This window comes from Geotrypetes seraphini, chromosome 1 (assembly GCF_902459505.1).
Source record: "Geotrypetes seraphini chromosome 1, aGeoSer1.1, whole genome shotgun sequence".
Classification (NCBI taxonomy): domain Eukaryota; kingdom Metazoa; phylum Chordata; class Amphibia; order Gymnophiona; family Dermophiidae; genus Geotrypetes; species Geotrypetes seraphini.
This window is the reverse complement of record NC_047084.1, coordinates 403705379-403729590: the sequence shown is the minus strand read 5'-3', so window position 1 is coordinate 403729590 and position 24212 is coordinate 403705379. Positions and strand designations below refer to the sequence as shown.

At 44.3% G+C, this 24212-nt stretch overlaps 1 protein-coding gene across 1 annotated transcript in view; it reads right to left on the bottom strand.

Annotated features, from left to right (window-relative positions):
* LOC117347325 (dynein heavy chain 6, axonemal-like) overlaps positions 1-24212 on the bottom strand; it is a 2502256-nt gene that overhangs the window by 200005 nt on the left and 2278039 nt on the right. The window contains 1 exon segment of the mRNA XM_033918113.1: positions 20280-20418. Within this exon segment, the coding sequence (XP_033774004.1) occupies positions 20280-20418 (139 nt within the window).

Below are 24212 nucleotides of genomic sequence, written 5' to 3'. Positions count from 1 at the left end.
TGCTGACTCTGTCTCATTAAATCATGTTTGTCTACATGTTCCACAATTTTATTTTTTATAATTGTTTCTACCATTTTGCCCGGCACCGAAGTTAGGCTTACTAGTCTGTAATTTCCCAGATCTCCCCTGGAACCCTTTTTAGAAATCAGTATAACATTGGCCACCCTCCAATCTTCAAATACTATAGACTATTTTAGTAACAGGTTACAGATCACAAACATCAGCAATTTCAAGTTTGAGTTCTTCCAGTATCCTGAGATGCATAACATCTGGGCTCCAGGTGATTTATAACTCTTTAACTTGTTGATTTGGCTTAGTATGTCTTTTAGTTCCTCTGCCTCATCACTCTTGAAAGCCATTTCTGGTTCAGGCAGATTTCTTACATCTTCTGAACGGACCGAAGCAAAGAATTAATTCAGTTTCTCCGCTCTGGCTTTATCCTCCCTGGGCACACCTTTTACTCCTTGATGCAGACTAAGATAGAACCTGCTGCTTGCACTTTTAAGATATAAATCTATCTTTATAAAGGAACCTACAGTTTAGCTTTTATCCCCCAAATTAGCAAAGCTCACAGCAAAATAATGTATATTTACCCAGAGAAATATCCTCTCCTTTCCCCTCAGAGAGAAATATGTCCTCTGCTCCTCTCCACTCAGAAATACTTTATGGAAGTGTTTATATTTTGTTTAATAAAAAAAAGATTTAAAGTAAAAAAAAAAGAGAAGTCTTGAGGCAGGCCATAAGGATTGTCCCATCTATAAGAATAAATCTCCGATTTTACTTGATAGCTACGGAATGTCAAAAAACCTTTAAACCTCTGGTAAACATTTCCAGATAAACCAGGTGAATATAAACAAAGTAACAATAAATTATGATCTACGAGATCAAAGGCACAACTAAGATCAAGCAGTAATACCAATGCATAGGCTTCTACTTAATATTCCAGGCAGGAGGCAGGAGAGAGTCGGAAAGCAGGAGAGAAGAGGAGTACAGAGGAGGGGACAGAGGAGAGGGGCAGCGGCGAGAGGTAGCTCTGCCCACCCCTCCGATGCCAGAAGAACTCGGATCCGGAATTCCACCTTAAAAGGGGCGGGGCCAATGACGATTTCATCTAGTGTGCCCTGAGAGTAGAGTGGGAGGCAGGAGAGAAGAGGAGTACAGAGGAGGGAACAGAGGCACAGAAGGCAGAGGAGAGTGAGGGGCAACAGCGAGAGGTAGCTCTGCCTAACCCTCTGACGTCAGAAAAATAAGGATCCAGAGCTCCGCCTTAAAAGGGTAGGGGTCAACGGCGTTCAGCCATTTGGCACATGTCGAAGGCAAGAGCACCTTTGCGAAGGGCCTTAAGAAGGGATGTCACAACAAGAAGAGCAGAGGGAAACCACAGCAGACACAGAGGACACACAAGCAAGTAAGAAGAGCAGAGGGCAACCACAGAGGACACACAAGCAACAAGCAAACAAGGGTAGCAGGTTTAAAATCAGGCGAGGGACCTCACAGTAACACTAAGGATGCTACATAAGGAACCAGAGATAAGCCACTTCAGATAGCAGATTGGCAAGCGGACAGCAATGGAAGCAACAGACAGAAGCATCATGTTGAGCTACCCGGTTTTCTGCACCATTTGTCATATGTATGACTATCTCCCCTCTGGAAGGTGATCTTATGTATGCACTCGATGTGAGGACTGGAGGGCCTGAAGAAACAAGTTAGACTCCTGGAGGGCAAAATACTGGAACTAGAAGCAATTCAAGCAGTGGAGGAAGAGGACAGAGAGGCACAAAACTTAAAGACAGAGGAAACCATTGAGGAAGAAGTCTGACAGAAGTTCATCAAGGAGGCATACATGGAGGCTGTGGAAAATCACCAGCAACATTGGAACTGCCAAGATACACCTACAGTGAGTGAGGTCCACCTGGAGAACAACCACAGGGAAGAAATGGATGACACAGAAACGACCCCTGGAAACAGCGGAGGGAACCTACAGGAAGACGAGTCCGGTGCAAGCCAACGCCAGGTTGAGGGAAGATGGAAGTGCACAGAGGACACGGACCTGCGGCTGCAGAGATGAACATACACCAGGGACACGGACTTGCGGCTGCAGAGATGGACATACACCTGCAGCTGAAGAAAGGACAGCAATCATCGTGGGGGACTCCATCATCAGACAAATTGACAGCCACATAGCAGGAGGAAAACAGGATCGGCTGGTGACCTGCCAACCGGGAGCCAAGATAGAAGATATAGTGAGCCGCATCGACAGGATCATCAATAGCTTAGAAGAGGTGGTGATCCATGTGGGGACAACAACATGAGCAACAGGAACTACAGCAGGTAAGTACTGAAGGACCAGTTCCGGATGCTAGGAAGGAAGCTGAAGAACAGAACGCTGAGGGTAGTGTTCTCAGAGATCCTGCTGGTTCCCAGGGACGATGAGAAGAGGCAGATGAGGCTGCAAGCAGTCAACGCATGGATGAGGCGCTGGTTTGAGGAAGAAGGATGACGTTCTGGGGGAAGAGCAAGTTATTCAGGAAGGATGGACTCCATCTCATCGGAGATGGAATGAGGCTACTTGCAAGCAACATCAAGAGAGAAATTGAGAAGTTTTTAAACTAGGAAGAAGGGGAAAGCCGACAGCTGACCGAGAGTCAATGGTTTGGGAACTGGTATACCCAGAGGATACCATGCAGGAAGACAGCGGGGAAGACTCATCAGATCATAATTACAGACCGATCGCAAACATCCCCCTTTTCACCAAAATAGCAGAAGGGGTGGTAAAGACTGAACTCTCCACTTACCTAGAAAAATTCAACATCCTCAGCGACAATCAATCAGGCTTTCGCACGGACCACAGCACCGAAACCATAATTGCCTCCCTCCTCGACTATCTTCACACGCTCTTCAGTCTAGGATCAAGTGCCTTGATCATACAGCTAGACCTAAGCAGTGCCTTTGACCTGGTCGACCACACCATACTCCTCGAATGCCTGGCACACATTGGCATATCCGATCAGGTCCTCAACTGGTTCCAGGGGTTCCTAAAAAATAGATCCTACAAGGTACTCAAGGACAACAATATCTCACATAGCTGGGACAACACCTGTGGCGTCCCGCAGGGCTCCCCCCTCTCCCCCACTCTATTCAACATCTACCTGGCCTCCCTAGGCAACCTCCTTCACACCCTCAAACTCAAATTTTTCATATATGCAGACGACATCACAATAGCCATCCCCCTTACCAATTTCACACCAGAACTACTTGACTACATTACTAACATTTTCAACCAGATTGAACGTTGGATGTTATCGTTCAGGCTGAAACTAAACCCGGACAAAACAAAATTTTTTCTAGCCACCCCCAAGGAAAAAATCAAAAACACCACAATTCATCTGAAAGGAATGACCTTCCCCCTAGAACCCACCTTAAAAATACTGGGAGTCATCCTAGACAAAAACCTATCCTTAGAAAACAACACAGACCTCATTGTCAGGAAATGTTTCATGGTACTTTGGAAACTTCGTACCATAAAAAAATTCTTCAATGACACCTCCTTCCGCCTACTAGTACAATCCTCCATTCTCAGCATTCTGGACTACTGCAACATTATCTATCTGAGCGCCACAAAGAAAACCACCAGGAGACTAAAAACGATCCAAAACACCGCCATTCGCCTCATCTATGGCCTGAAGAAATGGGAACACATCTCCCCATACTACAACCAACTTCACTGGCTGCAATTCGAATCCAGAGTTCTTTTCAAATTCGCATGCATATGCTACAAATCGATAAATGGTCTTTCGCCAAGATACATCACTCCCCACTTAAATCTTCACTGCACCAACAAGAAATCCCGCAGAATTCAGCTGTTCGCATACCCTTCACCAAAGCTTTGTCAACTCAAAAGATTCCTTGATAAAACCCTCGCCTTCCAAGCAGCCAAGATGAACCCATGGCTAGCCCAAATGATACTCGAGGCCCCCACCTACCTCGACTTCAGAAAATCACTCAAAACCCACCTTTTCAGCAAACAAAACCCTTAACTGACCCTTCAGATAATCTCAAGGCCCCCTACCCGACTCTTCTCCTTCACGATAGCTCCTATCTCCCCCTGCTTCTCCTTCCCACTTCCTTCAAGTCTGACCAAATCTGTTGTAAATCCGATTAATTTGTTGTAATTCTGCCCTCTTCATCTACGAAGTTGGCTAAACTTGTTGTAAATTTCCCTTTTCATCTGCCAAGTTTTGGCTACAGTTGTTGTAAATCCTATAAATTTGTTGTAAATCTACAAGTCTATGCGGATCCTAATCTAATTTAATGTAAACCGCCTAGAACTCGCTGGGTATGGCGGTATATAAGAATAAAATTATTATTATTATTATTATCATAGGCAAGATAGAAATCCTGACGGATCAAAAGGGACACAAGTGGGAAGGAAATGCAAGAAAGTAACAGGCCACAAACTCAAGTGTATGTACACAAACGCAAGGAGCCTAAGAAATAAGATGGGGGAATTGAAAGCTATGGCACAAAAAGATGACCTTGACATCATTGGCATCATGGAAAAGTGGTGGAATGAGGGAAACATCTGGGACACTGTGCTACGGGATACAAGCTATACCGCAGAGACAGAGTGGGTCAAAAAAGTGGGGGTATTGCCCTATATGTCAAAGAGGGAATTGAGTCTACCACGGAGAACAATGAAAAATAAGGCAGAATGAAATGAAGGAAATGAAAAATAAGGCAGAATCTCTTTGGGTCAAAATTCCGGGAACAAATAGAATGGAAACGAAGATCGGCATCTACTACCGACCCCAAGGGCAATCCGAAGAAATTGATGGAGAAATGATGGACGAGATTAAATGCAACTGCCCGGGAGGCAACGCAGTTATCGTGGATGACTTCAATTATCCGGGGATAGACTGGAACCTAGGCACCTCCAGCTGTGGTAGGGAAACCAAGTTCCTGGATACTGTAGGCGTGGGTGAGCAACCTTGAAAAAGACCTAGGGGTGATGGTGGACACCGCATTGAAAGCATCGGCACAGTGTGCGACAGACTCAAAGAAAGCGAACAGAATGTTGGGTATCATTAAAAAGGGTATCACAACCAGGACGAAGGAAGTCATCTTGCCGCTGTATCGTGCAATGGTGCGCCTACATCTGGAATACTGTGTCCAGTACTGGTCACCGTACCTCAAGAAGGACATGGCAATACTTGAGGGGGTCCAGAGAAGAGCGACTAAACTGATAAAAGGTATGGAAAACTTTTCATATGCTAACAGATTGAAAATGCTGGGGCTGTTCTCCCTGGAAAAGCGGAGACTTAGAGGAGATATGATAGAAACCTTCAAAATCCTGAAGGGCATAGAGAAGGTAGACAGGGACAGATTCTTCAGGCTGTGGGGAGCCACAAGTACAAGGGGTCACTCGGAGAAGCTGAAAGGGGACAGGTTTAGAACAAATGCTAGGAAGTTCTTTTTTACCCAGAGGGTGGTGGACACATGGAACACGCTTCCGGAGGTTGTGATAAGCCAGAGCACATTACAGGGGTTCAAGGAAGGTTTGGATAGGTTCCTAAAGGATAAGGGGATTGAGGGGTACAGATAGAAGTAAAGGTAGGTTATAGAAATGCTCAAAAACCACTTCACAGGTCATAGATCTGATGGGCCGCCGCGGGAGCGGACCGCTGGGTGCGATAGACCTCTGGTCTGATCCAGTGGAGGCAACTTCTTATGTTCTTATTAACTAATTTAACTAATTTATAAAGGTTTCTGTTCCACATAATCCAATAGCTAATTATGAACCAATGTTTCCATCACCTTGATAAAAAGAAGAATCAATATTATAGGCCTTTAATTTTCCACCAGGGAAATTGATTTTTTAATATCTTTAATAATTGGTATTATTATGATATGGCCCTTATCCAAAGGAAAGATCCCCTTATCTAGCATTTCCACTATCCAGGAATATAAGTCAACAAGGAACTTGGGAGAAACTTTTCTCATTAAGCCAGGAGAATAACAATTTGCATATTTATTTTAAAGTTGGTTAAATAACATCCAGTCCAGTTTTTCAAACATATTTATTTAATTTCCATTTTTAGATATGTTTCACTAGAGTAGTAACACTTATTACGGAGAGTCTAACCATCTGTCTTCCCATCCAACTTGGCTCGCCCCTAAGTAGCAAATGACAAAGTGTGGCTACAGTTTTACAATACAACAATATTTTGAAGTAGAACTCCTGATCTATGTCTGTCTACTTCAGAGGAAAGAGCTTTCACTACATGCTGTTCTCCCTAAGACGTTGGCAGTAACCTTTCAAGTTTTATTTAGAATTTGATAAATCGCTTAATCATAATTCTAAGCGATTAACATAGTTAAAAAATTTTTTTACAACATTCCAGGGGAATGGTATGACAGACATACAAAAGATGTAAAGGACTTACTGTGCCAAAGGAAGAGGAGGGTAGGAAATACAATAATGGGTAGGAAAGAAGAACAAGAAGGAAAAGGACAACAGGATGGGTGAGTAGAAACAAAGAGAAAGCAAATGTCATATGAGCTGATGTCATGTGAACAACCATGTCCTGTATTGTGGGAACAGAGGTCAGCTTGACTTTTTCACTTTCTTAGAGATCCTGAATTCCAAGCCTATTTCTAAGAGCGAAAACATGGGGAGGAACCTGCTTGTTCTCACAGACACTGCCTCTCTGAACCCTATGAGAAGGGATTGATATTGTGCCTATCATAAAATGTCTAAGTGGCTTACAAAAAAAAAAGATTAGGAAGTATTAAGACAAAATTTAACAGTGAGAGAAATGAGGAATGAACTATAATTTTAAATAGTAAAGGGAGGAAAAACACAAAAGGTATTGTTCTACTGCACAACTGATCATGCTTCTATAAATATACACTCAGCTTATCTATAGTAAAGAGACATTTCTTAAGATCCTTCTTAAACTGATTCAATGATTTTGAAGTCCTAGATGAGATGGGAAAAGGTTCCAGAGTTCAGGTCCCTGTACATAAAAGATAGAACGATAGATAGCAGATATAATTTGACAAAATGAGGGAATGAAAAGACAATTTTCACCATCGGATCTAAGAGAATATGAAGGATAATAAGGACTCAAAAATATTTTAGTGGTGTTTTTGCAGCACAGATTTTAAATAACAATAAAATCTTATAAGTTATCCGATAAAAAATAGGTATCCAATGAGCGGCTTTTAATAAAGGAGTAACATGACCAGTAATATGTTTGATCGCAGTATTTTGAATGATTTGAAGATGTTTACGGTCTTTGACCTTAATACCTTTGAAAAAGTGAATTACAATAATCCAGATGACTAATCACGAATGAATGAACCAATACATTGAGACCCCGATTCTATAAAGGGTGTCTAGGTCATGCCTAAAGTTAGGCGTGCTTTAGGCATCCAATCTAAGTACAGTGGTACCTTGGTTTACGAGCATAATTCGTTCCAGAAGCATGCTCGTAAACCAAAATACTTGTATATCAAAGCGAGTTTCCCCATAGGAAATAATGGAAACTCGCTTTGATATGTTCCCACCCCCCGAGGCCAGCGGTGCTGCTTTATCCCCGAGAACCGGCATTGCTCCCCCCAAAGGTCCTCCCCCGCGATCCGGCACCCTCCCCCCCGCCACGATCCGGCACCCCCCTGCCGCAATCTGAAGTCCCCCAGACCCACCTGAACCCACTTCTTACTTTCATCTCGGCCTCGGCACCGGCATGTCCTGTGTGTTGGTGCCAGTGCCCGAAGATCGGCCTCCTCTTCTTGCTGGGCCTTGAACATCTGCGCATGCTCAAGGCCTGCGAGTTCACGCTCTATCTGCGCATGCTCAAGGCTCAGCAAGAAGAGGAGGCTGATCTTTGGCACCGGCACCAACGCACAGGATATGCCGGTGCCGGTGCTGAGGCCGAGATGAAAGTAAGAAGCAGGTTCGGGTGGGTCTGGGGGATTTCAGATTGCGGCGGGGGGGGGGGTGCCGGATCGTGGGGGAGAAGGTTTCCGAGGCGCCAATTTTTTAAATGTTTTGCTCGTCTTGCAAAACACTCACAAACTGGTGCACTCATAAACCAAGGTACCACTGTAGTTAATTAGCCAATTATGGGTCTTAACAAGGGATAATTGATACTTAGGCATCCAAAGGGCATAGATGCCACTTTGTAGACGCACCTAAAACCTGATTCTCTAAAGGATGCCTAAAAAGTTAGATGTCTAAACAGTGCTGAACTTCACTGAGCGCGATTCTACAAAGGACCTAAACTGCGCCTAACTTTAGATGTGTTTTGCAGAATCAGGGCCTAAGTGCAGTAGGATATAATAAATTACGGATAGAGCATATAAGCCGTAATGTAAAAAAAAAGAGTTTGTATTACAGCAGAAATTTGAGTTGTAAATGTAAAACCATTATCGAAGATAACCCCTAAAACTTTTGTGGGGGATAATATGAATTTTTAGTCTTACTGAGGGCATTCCAGGCATCCACCATCCTCTTTGTGTAAAATAATTTCCTAACATTACTCCTAAGTCTACTTCCCCGAAACCTCAATTTGATTTGGACCTATATTAATACCTTTCAAGTATTTAAATGTCTGTATCATATCTCTCTTGTTCTTCCTCTCCTCCAGAATAATACATATTCAGGTCTTCTCATACTTCTTTTGGCGCAGACCCCCCCTACCATCAAAACACCTTCCCTTTTACTGCTAGTTACTCCTCTTGTTTCTCTTCATAAAGCAACAGGCAGCAGCTCCTACACATGGCCCGCATCTGACTGGAAGCCTTTTCTCTGACATCAGAGGGAAGGCTTCTGGGTCAGCTGCGAGTTGCATGTAGGAATGGCTGCCCATGACTTTTTGAAGAAAAACAAGTGTGGCTGGAAGGAATGAGGAGAAGGGAGCCAGCCAGAACAGGTAGACACCTATGGGAGGGAGGCACAAACTTAGGACACAGAATGGTGGGAGGGAGGGCGAGGGGTGTATTGGGACACAGACGGGAAGAGGGGCAAGTTAGGACACAGAAGGAAGAGAGAGAGCACAAACTTTGGACATATGAAAGAAGGAAAGAGGGAGGGGGCATGAACTTGAGACACAGGATGAAAGAATGGAGGGAGTGAGGGAAAGATGATGAGGTGGGAAAGGAATAGAAAGGGATAATTACTGGGTATGAGTGTCTGAGAAGGAAAAAGAGATGGTGCACATGAGGAAATGAAGAAAGAATAGAATTATTGGACATGCTGGGAAAGATGTCCAGAAATCCAGTAGAGAAAAAGTCCATTCTCAAAACATCAAAATGCCTTATCTTTTTTTTTTTTTAATGACCTATATAGACAATTTGGGGCAAATTCTATAAATGGATTCCCAAATGTAGGCAGCGGTAGGCGTTCTACCTCTGTCTAACCAGCCAATTGTGACTCATGTTAAAACTCCCCCACAAAAAACCACCCCAAGGCAGGTGGTCTACACTGTAGGTGTTTTTGCGAGCCTAGAGAGATGCGTAGGACCACTTAAGCTTGCCCAATGCTAAGTGTGGGTGTGGTTTCTCCTGGAAGTGGCCATGATAGGTGCCTGAAATGTAGGCTAGCAATATACTGGTCTACAATTCATAAAGAGCTGATCGCAGCAAGGGAATCTCCCTGCCATGATCAGTTTAGCGGCCGCAGCAAGGAACCCATCCCCCCTGTAAAGTCAGCCAGAAGGAGGGAAGCCCACTCCCACCTGCTAGAACCCTCGAAGCCTCCCCCCCTGAATGTCCGCGGCAGGAAGAGTGCCCAATTCCTCCTGCCACAATGGTGAACCCTCTTATCACAGTCCACGGCAGGCAGAGTGCCCAGATCCTCCTGCCACCATCCCGAGGCATCCCCCAGTAGAAGGGATGTCTAGCCCCTCTTGCTGGAACTCCCAAAACCCTGCCCTGAATGTCCGTGGCAGGAGGAATGCCCAATTCTTCCTTCCGCACCCCCTGAGGCATCCCCGGCAGAAGGGATGTCCACTCCTTACTGCCGAAAACCCCCCCACTCCCCAAAGATCACTGGCAGGAGGGATGCTAACTCCCTCCTGCCGGACACCCACCACAGATCATTGGCAGAAAGCATGCCCACTCCCTCCTGCCAGAACTCCCCTGAAGACATGCTCCTACTTTGACACCCCCAAGCCCACCCGGATACCCCCGCACATATTTCTTGCAGGCTAGCCAAAGTGATGCTTACTCCCTCCAGCTGGCAGGCCCACCTCCACAGAATGGCAGGCCTTCCCCTTCCCGGTGCATCCTGGGATGCACAGGGGGAGGGGCCTAAGGCCCTGATTGGCCCAGGCACATAAGTCCCCTCCCAAAGGGGTGACCTAAGGTATCTAGCCAATCGGAGTCTTAAGGCCACTCCCAGTGCATCCCCGAATGCACTGGAAGGAAGGCCTAAGATTCCAGTTGGCCCAGGCGCCTATGACCCTGACTATGGGAGGGGCTTTAGGCACCTGAGCCTTAGGCCCTTCCCCGGTGCAATCCAGGATATACTGGGAAGGGGAAGGCTCGCCATTCTGTAGAGTTGGGCCTGATGGCCAGCTGAAGGGAGTAAGCATCCCTCTGGCCGGTCTGCAAGAAATATGTGTGGGGGGTATCCGGGTGGGCTTGGGGGTGTCGAGGTGGGAGCATGTCTTCAGGGCAGTTCTGGCAGGAGGGAGTGGGCATGCTTTCTGTCAGTGATCTTTGGGGGGTGGGGGGTGTCTGACAGGAGGGAGTTGGTATCCCTCCTTCCAGTGATCTTTGCGGAGGGGGGGGTTTCCGGCAGGAGGGAGTGGACATCCTTCCTCCTGGTGATCTTCGGGGGGGATGCCAGCAGGAGGAACTGGGCATCCCTCCTACCAGCCAATTTCATGGCTGGGGGATTTCTTTCCATGGCTGCTGAGCTGATCGAGGCAGGGAGATTTATTTGCAGCGATCAGCTCAGCAGCAACACGATTCTCTAACCAGCACCCATGACATTGACACCGTCAATTCTATATAGGACACTGGTGTGCAATTATCAGCAGCCACTTAGGCAGCTGCTGAGACCAGCGACCTATACAGAATTCCCCCTCGTCCTTAGTATATCTATCTTTTTTGGCTATTTTTGAATATAAATACAGTATGTCCACATGAAAAACACACAAAAGCATGTTTTCCTCTACAGTAGGTAGCCTGCATTCTTAGTAAACTGTTCAGGCAGCTGAGCATAGCAGAGGGGCTCTTCCAATAAGTAGTGTAGTGAATTTCACTTTAAAAGTCCCTGATACAGATGTCACTATATCTTGCTTATATTGTATGGTGATTGGTGAGCCCTCCAAAACCCACCTAAAATTTACTTACTTATGCCTGCAAGTGTCATTTCAATGTAGGTCTTTGGGTGACGGGTCTTAAGCGCGCGAGACAGACGCGCGCCGACAAATGAGCACCGACAATTCAGCGCAAGACTTCAGTGCGCCGAAGAAAAACCTTCTTTTAAAGGGCTCCGACGGGGTGTGTGTGGGGGAACCCCCCACTCTACTTAATAGGGATCGTGCTGGCGTTGGGGGATGTGGGGGGTGTAACCTTAACTTTTTCCCTAAAAAATAGAGAAAAAGTTAAGTTTACAGTATAATGTGGGGTTATAACCCCCAAACCCTCCCCCCAACGCCAGCGTGATCACTATTAAGTGGGGGGGTTCCCCACCAAGACCTTTAAAGGAAGGATTTTCTTTGGCGCACTGAAGTCTTGCACTGAATTGTTGACGCTCTATTGGCGCGCATCTGTCTCACGCGCTTAAGACTATGAACCAGGTCTTTGAGGGCTCACCATACAATATAAGCAAGATATGGTAACATCTGTCCCTGGAACTTTTAATGTAAAATTCATAGCAGTAACCTCTGCTCTCTGGGTTCAAATGTCTATGTTTAACATCTGAGCTGCTTGGACTGAGAACTTTTCAGCACCCATTCGTAATACAGGCTAGAATGTACTAGGTTTTAGGGTTGTTTTTTTTAACATCTTTGGGTGGTGGGATAGGGTTGGTGACCATTGGGGGAGTAAGGGGAGGGGGTCATGCCTTAATCCCTCCAGTGGTCATCTGGTCAGGTTGGGCAACTTTTTAGCATTTAGATAGTTGTAAAACAGTTCTAGCTCCAAACATCTAAAGGAAGCCCAGGACCTTTTCTTAAAGGTTTGATTATGCCAAAACATGTCTCTAACATGCCCCCTTAAGATTTGGATGTACTGGAGACAAAACAACCAGAACGACATCTACAAAGTCTGTTTTGAGAATGGCCACTTAGACATTTTGACTAGTAAGTCATCTAAGTGCTGTGTTTTGGACATCTATCTTTTTTGAAAATGAGTCAAATAAGTTTTACATGTGGCAATTGTGAACATAAATGTTTAGAATACTAGCAGATGGTTGAATTAGTTATGAACATTCCTGCCTCATTTAAGTACCTGCACTTAGACATGCTTTATGGCTGGTGTCAATATTAGTTATAGTTTATAGTTTAGTTTATTAAAATATGATTAAACGCTTAACATAAAATTTCAAAGCATTGTACATTAAAAATCTAAAATAAACAAAAGACAAAAAGAGTACAAAAACAGACTAACTTAGGGGGGAAGGGTAAAGCAAAAAGGATAGAAGGGGAAAAATTACAATTCTTAAAAAAAATAAAAACAGAGGATAGAAACAAAGGGAAAGGATTGGGAAATATTTAAAATTTGTAAAAAGTGAACATAGTAACATAGTAACATAGTAGATGACGGCAGATAAAGACCCGAATAGTCCATCCAGTCTGCCCAATCTGATTCAATTTAAATTATTATTATTATTTTTTTTTTTTTTCTTCTTAGCTATTTCTGGGCAAGAATCCAAAGCTTTACCCGGTACTGTGCTTGGGTTCCAACGGCCGAAATCTCTGTTAAGACTTACTCCAGCCCATCTACACCCTCCCAGCCATTGAAGCCCTCCCCTGCCCATCCTCCTCCAAACGGCCATGCACAGACACAGACCGTACAAGTCTGCCCAGTAACTGGCCTAGTTCAATCTTTAATATTATTTTCTGATTTTAAATCTTCTGTGTTCATCCCACGCTTCTTTGAACTCAGTCACAGTTTTACTCTCCACCACCTCTCTCGGGAGCGCATTCCAGGCATCCACCACCCTCTCCGTAAAGTAGAATTTCCTAACATTGCCCCTGAATCTACCACCCCTCAACCTCAAATTATGTCCTCTGGTTTTACCATTTTCCTTTCTCTGGAAAAGATTTTGTTCTACGTTAATACCCTTTAAGTATTTGAACGTCTGAATCATATCTCCCCTGTCTCTCCTTTCCTCTAGGGTATACATATTCAGGGCTTCCAGTCTCTCCTCATACGTCTTCTGGCGCAAGCCTCCTATCATTTTCGTCGCCCTCCTCTGGACCGCCTCAAGTCTTCTTACGTCTTTCGCCAGATACGGTCTCCAAAACTGAACACAATACTCCAAGTGGGGCCTCACCAACGACCTGTACAGGGGCATCAACACTTTCTTCCTTCTACTGACTACGCCTCTCTTTATACAGCCCAGAATCCTTCTGGCAGCAGCCACTGCCTTGTCACACTGTTTTTTCGCCTTTAGATCTTCGGACACTATCACCCCAAGGTCCCTCTCCCCGTCCGTGCATATCAGCTTCTCTCCTCCCAGCATATACGGTTCCTTCCTATTATTAATCCCCAAATGCATTACTCTGCATTTCTTTGCATTGAATTTTAGTGAAGATAGATTAAAAAGGCATGGGATAAATCAATCATATGCATCTTTAAAAAGAAAGCATTTTAAGCTACTCTTAGGGCTCCTTTACTAAGCTGCGGTAGCGTTTTTAGCGCACGCTGCAGATTAGCACGCGCTAACCCCCGTGCTACATGGAAAAATTAATGCCAGCTCAATGGAGGCATTAGCGTCAAGCGCGTGCTAAAACAGTTACCGCAGCTTAGTAAAAGGAGCCCTTAAATTTATCCAGACTTTGTTCAGCTCTTAAACATAAGGGAACTGAGTTCCAAATTGAAGGTGATGATGTTACTGAATAAATGTATGCATGGCGAGTGCCAATTATTTTTAGTGAAGGAATATTAAGAGTGTGTTGAGATGAGGACCTTAAAGTTCTGGGGGGAACATATGGGATAAGAATTTTGTCTATAAATGCTGGTGCATTGGTCTATCGGGTCTTAAAAGTAAGAAGGGCGATTTTATAAATGATTCGATGATGAATGGGCAACCTTTGAGCATTCTTCAACAAAGGAGTGACATGATCACATTGTTTTGATTTTGTGATAATTTTTATTGCTGTATTTTGTACTAGTTGGAGACGTCTGATGTCCTTTATAGTGAATTGCAGTAGTCGATTTTGGATATTGTAAGAGAATAAATTAGAATATTGAGGGAGTTAGAGTCAAGGAGAGGAGCTAAGGATCTTATCATCCTTAACTTATAGAAACAGTTTTGAACCAGAGCACTAATTTGAGGATGTTAGTGTAGACGTGGCTGTGTGGCTTAAATGAGCCGGGGGGGGGGGGGGGGGCAGCCTATTAAAATTGGCCAGGTATTTTGGTGAAATAAGCAAACATGAAATAAAAAACCACTATGCTTTCTTGCCTTGCCAAGATTTGCTAGTTAGAAAGAACATTTTGTCAGATAGGGCCTAATCCAAAAGCAGGTGAGAATGTTTATGAATGGATATACTGTATATAAAACCAAAATGGATAAACCGAGATACAGAACCAGAAAGATGGCACTTTAAAAAATTTTGAAATATTGGTTTGGAAAACACATGTGCTGTGTGCTTGAGAAACAGGGCAAGGAGAAGGAATGCATCTTGGGACATTAGATTGATTGATAAGTTCTGTTGTAGGCTGGAAAAAATTCATACCAGATACCAAAGCTTAAGTTTCACAAAGGTCCATTGTTCAAATGTGTATCCAGTCCAGTCTAGGGGGATCCCCAAGGGATTTATGGGCAGACAGGGTTTGGCCTTTAATCTGGCTGTCTTACTTTGAAATACAGAACTGCACATTCATTCCCACTGTAAGCAATTCCTCAATCCCTTACTTGTCCTGTTTTGATTAGACCTATGTCAAGCAGGTACTGTTTTACTGTTTAATATGGAGCACTGTGTACGTCTAGCAGTGCTATAGAAATTATAAGTACTGTATTTTCACGCATATAACGCGCGCGTTATACACAATTTTACAAACCGAGATCTGCTATCGTAGTGGGAGACTCAATCCTGAGAGAAGTGGACAGTCACATAGCCGGAGGGAGAGAGGACCGACTAGTGACATGTCTCCCGGGGGCAAGAACGATAGAATTGAGAGGATCCTGGAGGGAGCCGAGACAGAGGAGACAGCAGTAGTAATCCACATTGGAACCAACGACGTCAGTTGGAGGAACTACAACAGGACTACACTAACTGACCAGTTCAGGATCCTGGGGAGGAAACTGAAACTGAGGACAAGGAAGATAGCCTTCTCAGAGATCCTGCCAGTACCGAGAGCGGACGCAAGGAGGCAGAGCGAACTACAAGCAATAAACGGTTAGCTGAGGAGATGGTGCGAAGAGGAGGGTTTCCACTTTGTTCGGAACTGGACAACTTTCTTGGGGAAGAACAGGCTCTACAGGAGAGATGGACTGCACCTGAGCACGGCTGGGACGAGGATGCTGGCACGCAACGTCCAGAGCGTCAGACTTGGCTTTAAACTGAGGAGAAGGGGAAAGCCGATAGTCGATCTGACCTCGACACATCGGACAATAGTATCAAATAAGGATACTGAGCAAGGACATTGTAAAAGAGGGCTCGGGACTGAGTGGGAATTTTTGGAAAAAGGACTAAAGACGCAATACAGGGGCCCAGGGCACAAATGAAACTAGCAAGCAGGATCAACAGAGAACGAGAGCCAGAGGGGCAAGGACATTGTAAAAGTGTGCTCGGGATTGAGTGGGAATTTTTGGAAAAAGGACCTAAGGACGCAATGCAGGGGCCCAGGGCACAAATGAAACTAGCAAGCAGGATCAACAGAGAACAACGGGAGCCAGAGGGGCAACCAAAAATGGGGAAACAGGCTGAGGACGAAACAGACACACCGCAGGAGGAGGATGACCGAGACGAGGCTCGGGGACTGGCAACCCATGAGGGGGTCGGCAGGAGTGCCAAACCACGAGGAAAACCAGCAGAGAGGGCAAACAACCGGGACTTACATTGCCTATACACTAATGCTAGGAGCCTAAGGGCCAAAATGGGAGAGCTGGAAGTCATAGCCAGCAAGAAGGACCTAGACATAATTGGAGTCACAGAAACGTGGTGGACTGATGACAATAAATGGGATGTGGCCATACCAGGGTACAAACTCTACAGGAGAGACAGGACACACAAAAAGGGTGGAGGAATAGTGCTATATATAAAAGACTCCATAACCTCAACCAGGATGGAAACAACAGTAAGGGTGGATGGCTTGGAATCACTATGGGTTAAGCTACCGGGAGGAACTGGAGCAGACATAAAATTGGGTTACTATCGCCCACCTGGACAACCGGAAGAAATCGACCAGGACCTGGAAGCTGAACTGAGGCAGGTATGCAAAAGCGGAAGTGTGGTGGTGATGGGGGACTTCAACTACTCTGCGATAGACTGGAATATCAGGCATTCAAACTGCACGAGGGAGACCAAATTCCTGTCGGTCACGAGGGACTGTTTCATGGAACAGCTGGTCACGTAACCAACACGGGGAGATGCCACTCTTGACCTAATCTTCAACGGACTAGGGAGACCCGCCAAGGAGGTGGCGGTACTAGCCCCACTAGGAAACAGTGATCACAACACGATCCAGTGCAGGCTACAAATTGGATCATCAAAGGTGAAAAGAACCACAATGACGGCACTCAACTTCAAAAAAGGGAATTATGATGCCATGAAGATAATGATGGGAAAGAAACTCAATGGCAACACAAGGAAGATGGAGTCCGTAGAAAAAGCCTGGACCCTACTCAAGGGCACTGTGCACGAAGCACAGAACCTGTGCGTCCCCAAGTTCAGGAAAGGGTGCAAAAAAAATAGAACAAAAAACCCAGTGTGGATAACAAATGCAGTGAAAAAGGCGATAAGTGACAAGAAAGCATCGTTCAAAAAATGGAAAAAGGACCAAACAAAGGACAACCAAAAGGAGCACAAAGAACACCAAAGGGAGTGTCACCGAGTGGTTAGGAAAGCAAAAAGAGAATATGAAGAGAGACTGGCGGGGGAAGCAACAAACTTCAAATCATTCTTCAGGTACGTTAAGGGGAAGCAACCAGCAAGGGAGGAAGTGGGACCCTTGGATGATGGAGACAGAAAGGGAATGGTAAAAGAGGAAAAAGAGATAGCTGACAAGTTAAATGAGTTCTTCATGTCAGTCTTCACGAGGGAAGACACAACCAACATTCCGGAACCCGAAGAGATCGTAAAAGGAGATCAGGATGATAAGCTGGTCCAACTAGAGGTAAGCCAAGAGAATGTCCTCAGGCAGATAGACAGGCTAAAGAGCGACAAATCACCAGGTCCGGACGGCATTCACCCAAGGGTACTCAGGAACCAAGGAACGAAATAGCAGAGCCACTTCGACAAATATGCAACCTATCGTTAAAAACTGGAGAGATCCCGGAGGACTGGAAAATAGCAAATGTCACGCCCATCTTCAAGAAAGGTTCAAGGGGTGACCCAGGAAACTACAGGCTGGTGAGCTTGACCTCGGTCCCAGGAAAGATGATGGAAGCGCTGATTAAGGACAGCATCTGTGAACACATTGAAAACAATGGATAGCTAAAGTTGAGTCAGCATGGCTTCTGCAAGGGTAGGTCATGCCTCAAACTTATTGTACTTCTTTGAGGGGGTAAATAGCCAGGTGGATAAAGGGGAATCCATAGACATCATTTACCTTGACTTCCAAAAAGCCTTTGACAAGGTACCACACGAAAGACTGCTTAAGAAGCTATGGAACCACGGGGTGCAAGGGGAGGTCCACCAATGGATCAAAAACTGGCTGGCAGACAGGAAACAGAGGGTTGGAGTAAAGGGCCATTACTCAGACTGGCAATGGGTCACGAGCGGAGTTCCGCAGGGGTCGGTGCTGGGACCGCTCCTTTTCAATATATTTATTAACGACCTGGAGGCGGGAAAAAAATGTGAGGTCATTAAATTTGCAGATGACACCAAACTATACAGCAGGGTTAAAACCACGGCAGACTGCAAAGATCTCCAAAAGGATCTGACGACACTGGAAGAGTGGGCCAAAAAGTGGCAAATGAGCTTCAACATAGGGAAATGCAAGGTCATGCATGTAGGGAAAAAGAACCCGATGTTCACTTACAAAATGGGGGGATCACTGCTAGGGGTAAGTAACCTTGAAAGAGACCTGGGAGTGATGGTAGACACAACATTGAAGGCGTCGGCACAGTGCGCCACAGCCTCAAGGAAAGCAAACAAAATGTTGGGTATCATTAAAAAGGGTATCACAACCAGGACGAAGGAAGTCATCCTGCCACTGTATCGTGCAATGGTGCGCCCGCATCTGGAATACTGTGTCCAGTACTGGTCGCCGTACTTCAAGAAGGACATGGCAGTACTTGAGGGAGTCCAGAGAAGAGCAACTAAGCTGATAAAGGGTATGGAAAATCTCTCATATACTGACAGACTAAAAAAGATGGGGCTGTTCTACCTGGAGAAGCGGAGAATTAGAGGAGACATGATAGAAACCTTCAAGATTCTGAAGGGCATAGAAAAAGTAGACAGGGACAGATTTTTCAAATTATGGGGAACCACAAGTACAAGGGGGCACTCGGAGAGATTGAAAGGGGACAGGTTTAGAACAAACGCTGGGAAGTTCTTTTTCACCCAGAGGGTTGTGGATACATGGAATGCGCTTCCGGAGGCTGTGGTAGGCAGGAGCACGTTACAGGGCTTCAAAGAAGGTTTGGATAGGTTCCTAGAGGACAAAGGGATTGAGGGGTACAGATAGGAGTAGAGGTAGGTTATAGGGATAGGAGTAGAGGTAGGTTATAGGGATAGGAGTAGAGGTAGGTTATAGAAATAGTCAGGGACCACTGTTCAGGCAATAGGCCTGATAGGCTGTCGCGGGAGCGGACCGCTGGGCGAGATGGACCTCTGGTCTGCCTCAGCGGAGGTAACTTCTTATGTTCTTATTCATGCGCGTTATACAATTTTTTTTTTTTCAGTGCGATCCGGCATCCCCCCTGCGAACCGGCATCCTCCCCCCCGCTCGCGTCACCCCCCTCCCCCACGATCCTACATCCCCCCAGCACCGCAAAGACATCGGTCGCTTACCCGATTGGGCACCGGCACCAGCACCAATGCACAGGACGTGCCAGTGCCAGTGCCCAAAGAACCTCCCTCGTTGGGCTGGGCTGGGCTGGGCGGTGCAAGGGAGATCCTCCCTCTTCCCTGTGCCGGGCTGGACTGGGCTTTGAGCATTTGCGCATGCTCAAAGCCTTCTGGTCTCGCTCTCTCCGAGATTCAGAAGGCTTTGAGCATGCGCAAATGCTCAAAGCCCAGTCCAGCCCGGCACAGGGAAGAGGGAGGATCTCCCTCGCACCACCCAGCCCAGCCCAGCCCAACGAGGGAGGTTCTTTGGGCACTGGCACGTCATGTGCATTGGTGCTGGTGCCGGTGCCCAATCGGGTAAGCGACCGATGTCTTTGCGGTGCTGGGGGAGATGTAGGATTGCGGGGGGGAGGATACCGGTTCGCAGGCCAGAAGAGGGAGTAAGCGGGAGTGGCGGGAGGAGGTTATAGCAGCATGTGCGGTATACGCATGTGCGTGCTATATAAAATTTTTTTTACACAAATGGTTTGGACCCGTGCGCTATACACGTATGCGCGTTATATGCGTGAAAATACGGTAATAGTAGTAGTGGTAGTTTTAATCTAAAGTGCTACATTTAGGCACCCACATTTATACCTACTATTGACATTGAATACGTGGAAATGCCTAAATATAGGCATTTGATGTCATTTTATGCTTGTACTCTATAACAGAATTGATACCCAGATAGTTTTATAGAATTTGCTCTCAGCATGCTGCATCTATATGCCTAAGTTGTAGTGTCCACTTATAAAATTGTTCTTATCTATTTCCATGCATAAAACAATGTTCTATGCTTAGAAATTGACTCTATAATAAGAAAAAAATTGATAAATCGGAAATCAGTAATGCTGAAAATAGAATAACATTTATAAATACCTGTTATATAGGTAAGAGCATCCCAAGGAATTCTATTGTCTTGACAATAAAGGTTTAGATTAAGTAAGGCACACTCTCTATCACTGTCAGTAAATTCATAGCAGATGTTCCAGCCAAGCGGTCCAAACTTTTTTCTTTCCTGGATTTTAAAATAGAAATATAGTTAAATAATTATATAAATTCTTAAAATTTTGCAAGTCAACACTGCTTTTTGGTTTTCTTTTTAATAGCCTAATAGTATAATGCTATATGAAGAGCATGGGACACAAAAGTGCATAGGTTAAATAGGCATGGATATTTAATCCATACATGTATAGATTATACTGGTCAACTGGTAACAAAAAGAAAGGTTTTCTTTGCTACTAAGAACTTAAGAAGTGTTCTTAGTTAATTTAATGACACTGATTTCAGATCTGTAATTAAAATTCATCTAGCACATCAGGTTACTGAGATACGCGTTACTGATTTTTTAACCTTAATCGTTCTCTTTTCTTTTAAAATTGTATTTCTCCCTATCATCCTGTTTTCATGTAAGTACTGTCGTGTCATTAATAAGTTTGTTAATTGTTCCCCATTTTAATTTTTTAATTGTCAAACGCTTAGAATGTATGATTAGCGTTTTATCAAATTTTAATAAAACTTGAAACTTTTAACAGTTTGCCATATCAGCACAATATTACGAGTATGATCTGTGTCCCACCAAACTTGTGTTAAGGAGTTTACTCTGAAAACAAACACGAAGACAATAAGGAGACATGTTACAAAAGTGGTCAGCATGTTCAGAAATGTTTGAGACACTTGCTTTTACGCTTGTACTGTACATTTGTCTTTCTTTGCAAGAACCAACAATAGTCTCCCATCATACTGGGATTGAACTTTCCCTGATATCTGCATTCCATCACCTTGATATCTTGATGAAATCTTTCCCCACGCTCATCGCTGACATCATCAAGATTGGGTGGGAAGAAGTCTAAATGAGAATGTAAGAAGTGCATTTTATGTGACATTCTGGCACCCATTAGCTGATATGCTGTCAGCATGTTCTCCACAAGCTTAACACAATTCTCTGATCTGTGATTATCAAGAAAATTCTGAACAACCAGCACGAATGCTTCCCATGCTGCTGATTTATGAGGAACGGGTTTAATTGCTGGTGGGCAATCAGGAAACACAATTTTTGATTTATTCCTCTTTGTGAATCCACCAATTTTTGTCATGCAAAAATAACAGTCTGAGTGATGATTTGTTGGTTCACGTCATACCATGGGTACAGCGAAAGGCATCTTCTTCTATTTCCCATTCAGCCACTGTGTTAATCCGGAATAGCAGACAGTGCAGCACACATGAGGTGCCCATGCTTTATCTTGGTCACCAACTTTAGAGCCAAAATAATGCTTGTATGCACTTTGAAGTTTAATTGTACGCAAATATATATATCTCTTATTCCAAATGATAAATATCCGTTGTGATATATGATTCAACCACTCTTTATAGCTATAAATTTCATAACTTTACTGAAGCTTCGGAACACCACTCATCGCTCAAATGTTTATCATAGCGATAAGCTTGATGTGTTGTCTCCTCACAGGCCCACTTTTTTATCCTAATTGGATTTCAGTATTTAAAGTGCAACAGTTTCAAAGTGCTTAAAAAGTGCCTTAAAGTGCTACTAGTCAAATGCTTTAATATATGTAATAAAGGTTTATGACTTATCTCAGTTTTTATGATCGGGGAAACTCGGATCCGACATGTTTCACGTATTCAACACTTTATCAAGGATTGTTTCCCACAATCACTCCGTCATCACCTGACCATAATGTGTAAATGAACTTCCCTCTCATATCCCCCAGACCATATTCAGCATCTTTTACCCCTGCCCACCAGCCCCATGTCCAATATTTCTCCTTCTATCACCCCTCTAAGGAAATACTTTTTACAGAAAGGGTGGTAGATGCGTGGAAAAGTCTCTTGGAAGAAGTGGTGGAGACAGAGACTGTGTCTGAATTCAAGAAGGCATGGGTTAGGCACATGGGATCTCTTGAGCAGGGATGTCAAAGTCCCTCCTTGAGGGCCGCAATCCAGGATTTCCCCAATGAATATGCATGAGTCTATTAGCATACAATGAAAGCAGTGCATGCAAATAGATCTCATGCATATTCATTGTGGAAATCCGACTGTATTACGGACCTCGAGGAGGGACTTTGCCACCCCTATCATAGAGAGAGGAAGAGATAATGGTTACTGCAGATGGGCAGACTAGATGGGCCATTTGGCCTTTATCTGTCATCATGTTTCTATGTTTTTCTCCAGCACCATGTCACATCTCTCCCTCCATCGCCTCCATCACTATGTCCGTCATTCTCCCTCTTGCATCTCTTTCAGTCTGTCCCACTGTTCCTCTCCATCACCATATACAACTTTTCTCCCTCTCATCTTTCTCTTCCCCATGCATCTCTACCTCCCTCCCTATGTCCAACAATGCTTCTCTTTCTTCCTTTCCCTATGTGCACCATTTCTCTTTCTCTTTCACTCTCACTCACACACTCATAGTAACATAGTAAATGATGGCAGATAAAGACCTGAATGGTCCATCCAGTCTGCCCTGTAATCATATGTATTACAATTTCATGATTAAAATGTCTTTTTTCTTTGTTATTTCTGATCCATAGACCTTAGAAGTCTACCCAGTACTTTGGGTTCCAACTACTGGAGTTGCTGTAGAAGTTCACTTCAAGCTATCCAAACCATCTCCTATGCAGAATTTAGACTGTGAAAGTATGCCCATTCATATTCTAATTAGTGATCTTCTGTGTTTTTTTTAATTCCATCACAGTTTTCCTCTCGACCACCTCCCTCATGCCCAACAATTCTCTCTTTATTCCCTCCCCCATCTCAGCATCTCTTTCCCTCCCCCTTCCTCCCTCTCTTCTGTGTCCCAAGTTTATTCAAAAGATTATCTCTTATAGTTTCTCCTCTGGTTTGTTGTCTAATAATTAGAAAACTTTCCACTATCTACCCAAAACTCAAACATTTAAACTCTTCTGACGAAGAATGTACAAACTGCCAACCAATAGCCAATCTCCCCTTCTTAGCAAAGCTAACAGAGAAAATTGTATTCTATCAATTTTCCGCTTTCTTGGAAAAAACAAATGCTTTCCATCCTAATCAAACAGGCTTTAGCCCTCACCACGTTACTGAACTTTCATTGATCGGTCTTACCACCGCAATCCTATACTTCTTGTATCATCGAAAATCTGTCCTCTTAGTCTCGCTTGATCTTACAGCAGCTTTTGACATGATTGATCACTCTCTATTACTCCAAAGACTTCAGACTTCTGGTATTTCTGGCATAACCCTGAACTAGTTTGCCTCATACTTTGAAAATCGCTCTTATCAAGTGAAATTCAAGAACTCTGCCTCTGAAACCGTCTCTCAACAATTTGGGATACCACAGGGTTCTATCTTATCACTGATACTCTTCAATCTTTTCCTTGATCCGTTACTGATTCTCAATACAAAGGCTTCACCGTGTTTGCATATGCTGATGACATCCAACTTCTACATCCTTTGGATCCTAATGTCTCAACCAAATTAGTCTAAGGCTTACTAAAAACATGCTTGCCTTAAACATTTAAAAAACTAGGGGTGTTCTGTTTCCAAGCACCACTAAGGAGGATTTAATCACTTCTAGCTGCATTGACTCCACTCCTATAGACATGGACACGAAGATAAAGCTTGCCGAACTTGCTGCACTTATTTGAGGGAGTAAACAGGCAGATAGACAAGGGTGACCATTGTATATCTGGATTTTCAGAAGGCGTTTGACAAGGTTCCGCATGAACGACTACTTCGAAAAATTGCAAGCCATGGAATCGAGGGTGAAATACTCACGTGGATTAAAAACTGGCCAGTGTATAGGAAACAGAGAGTGGG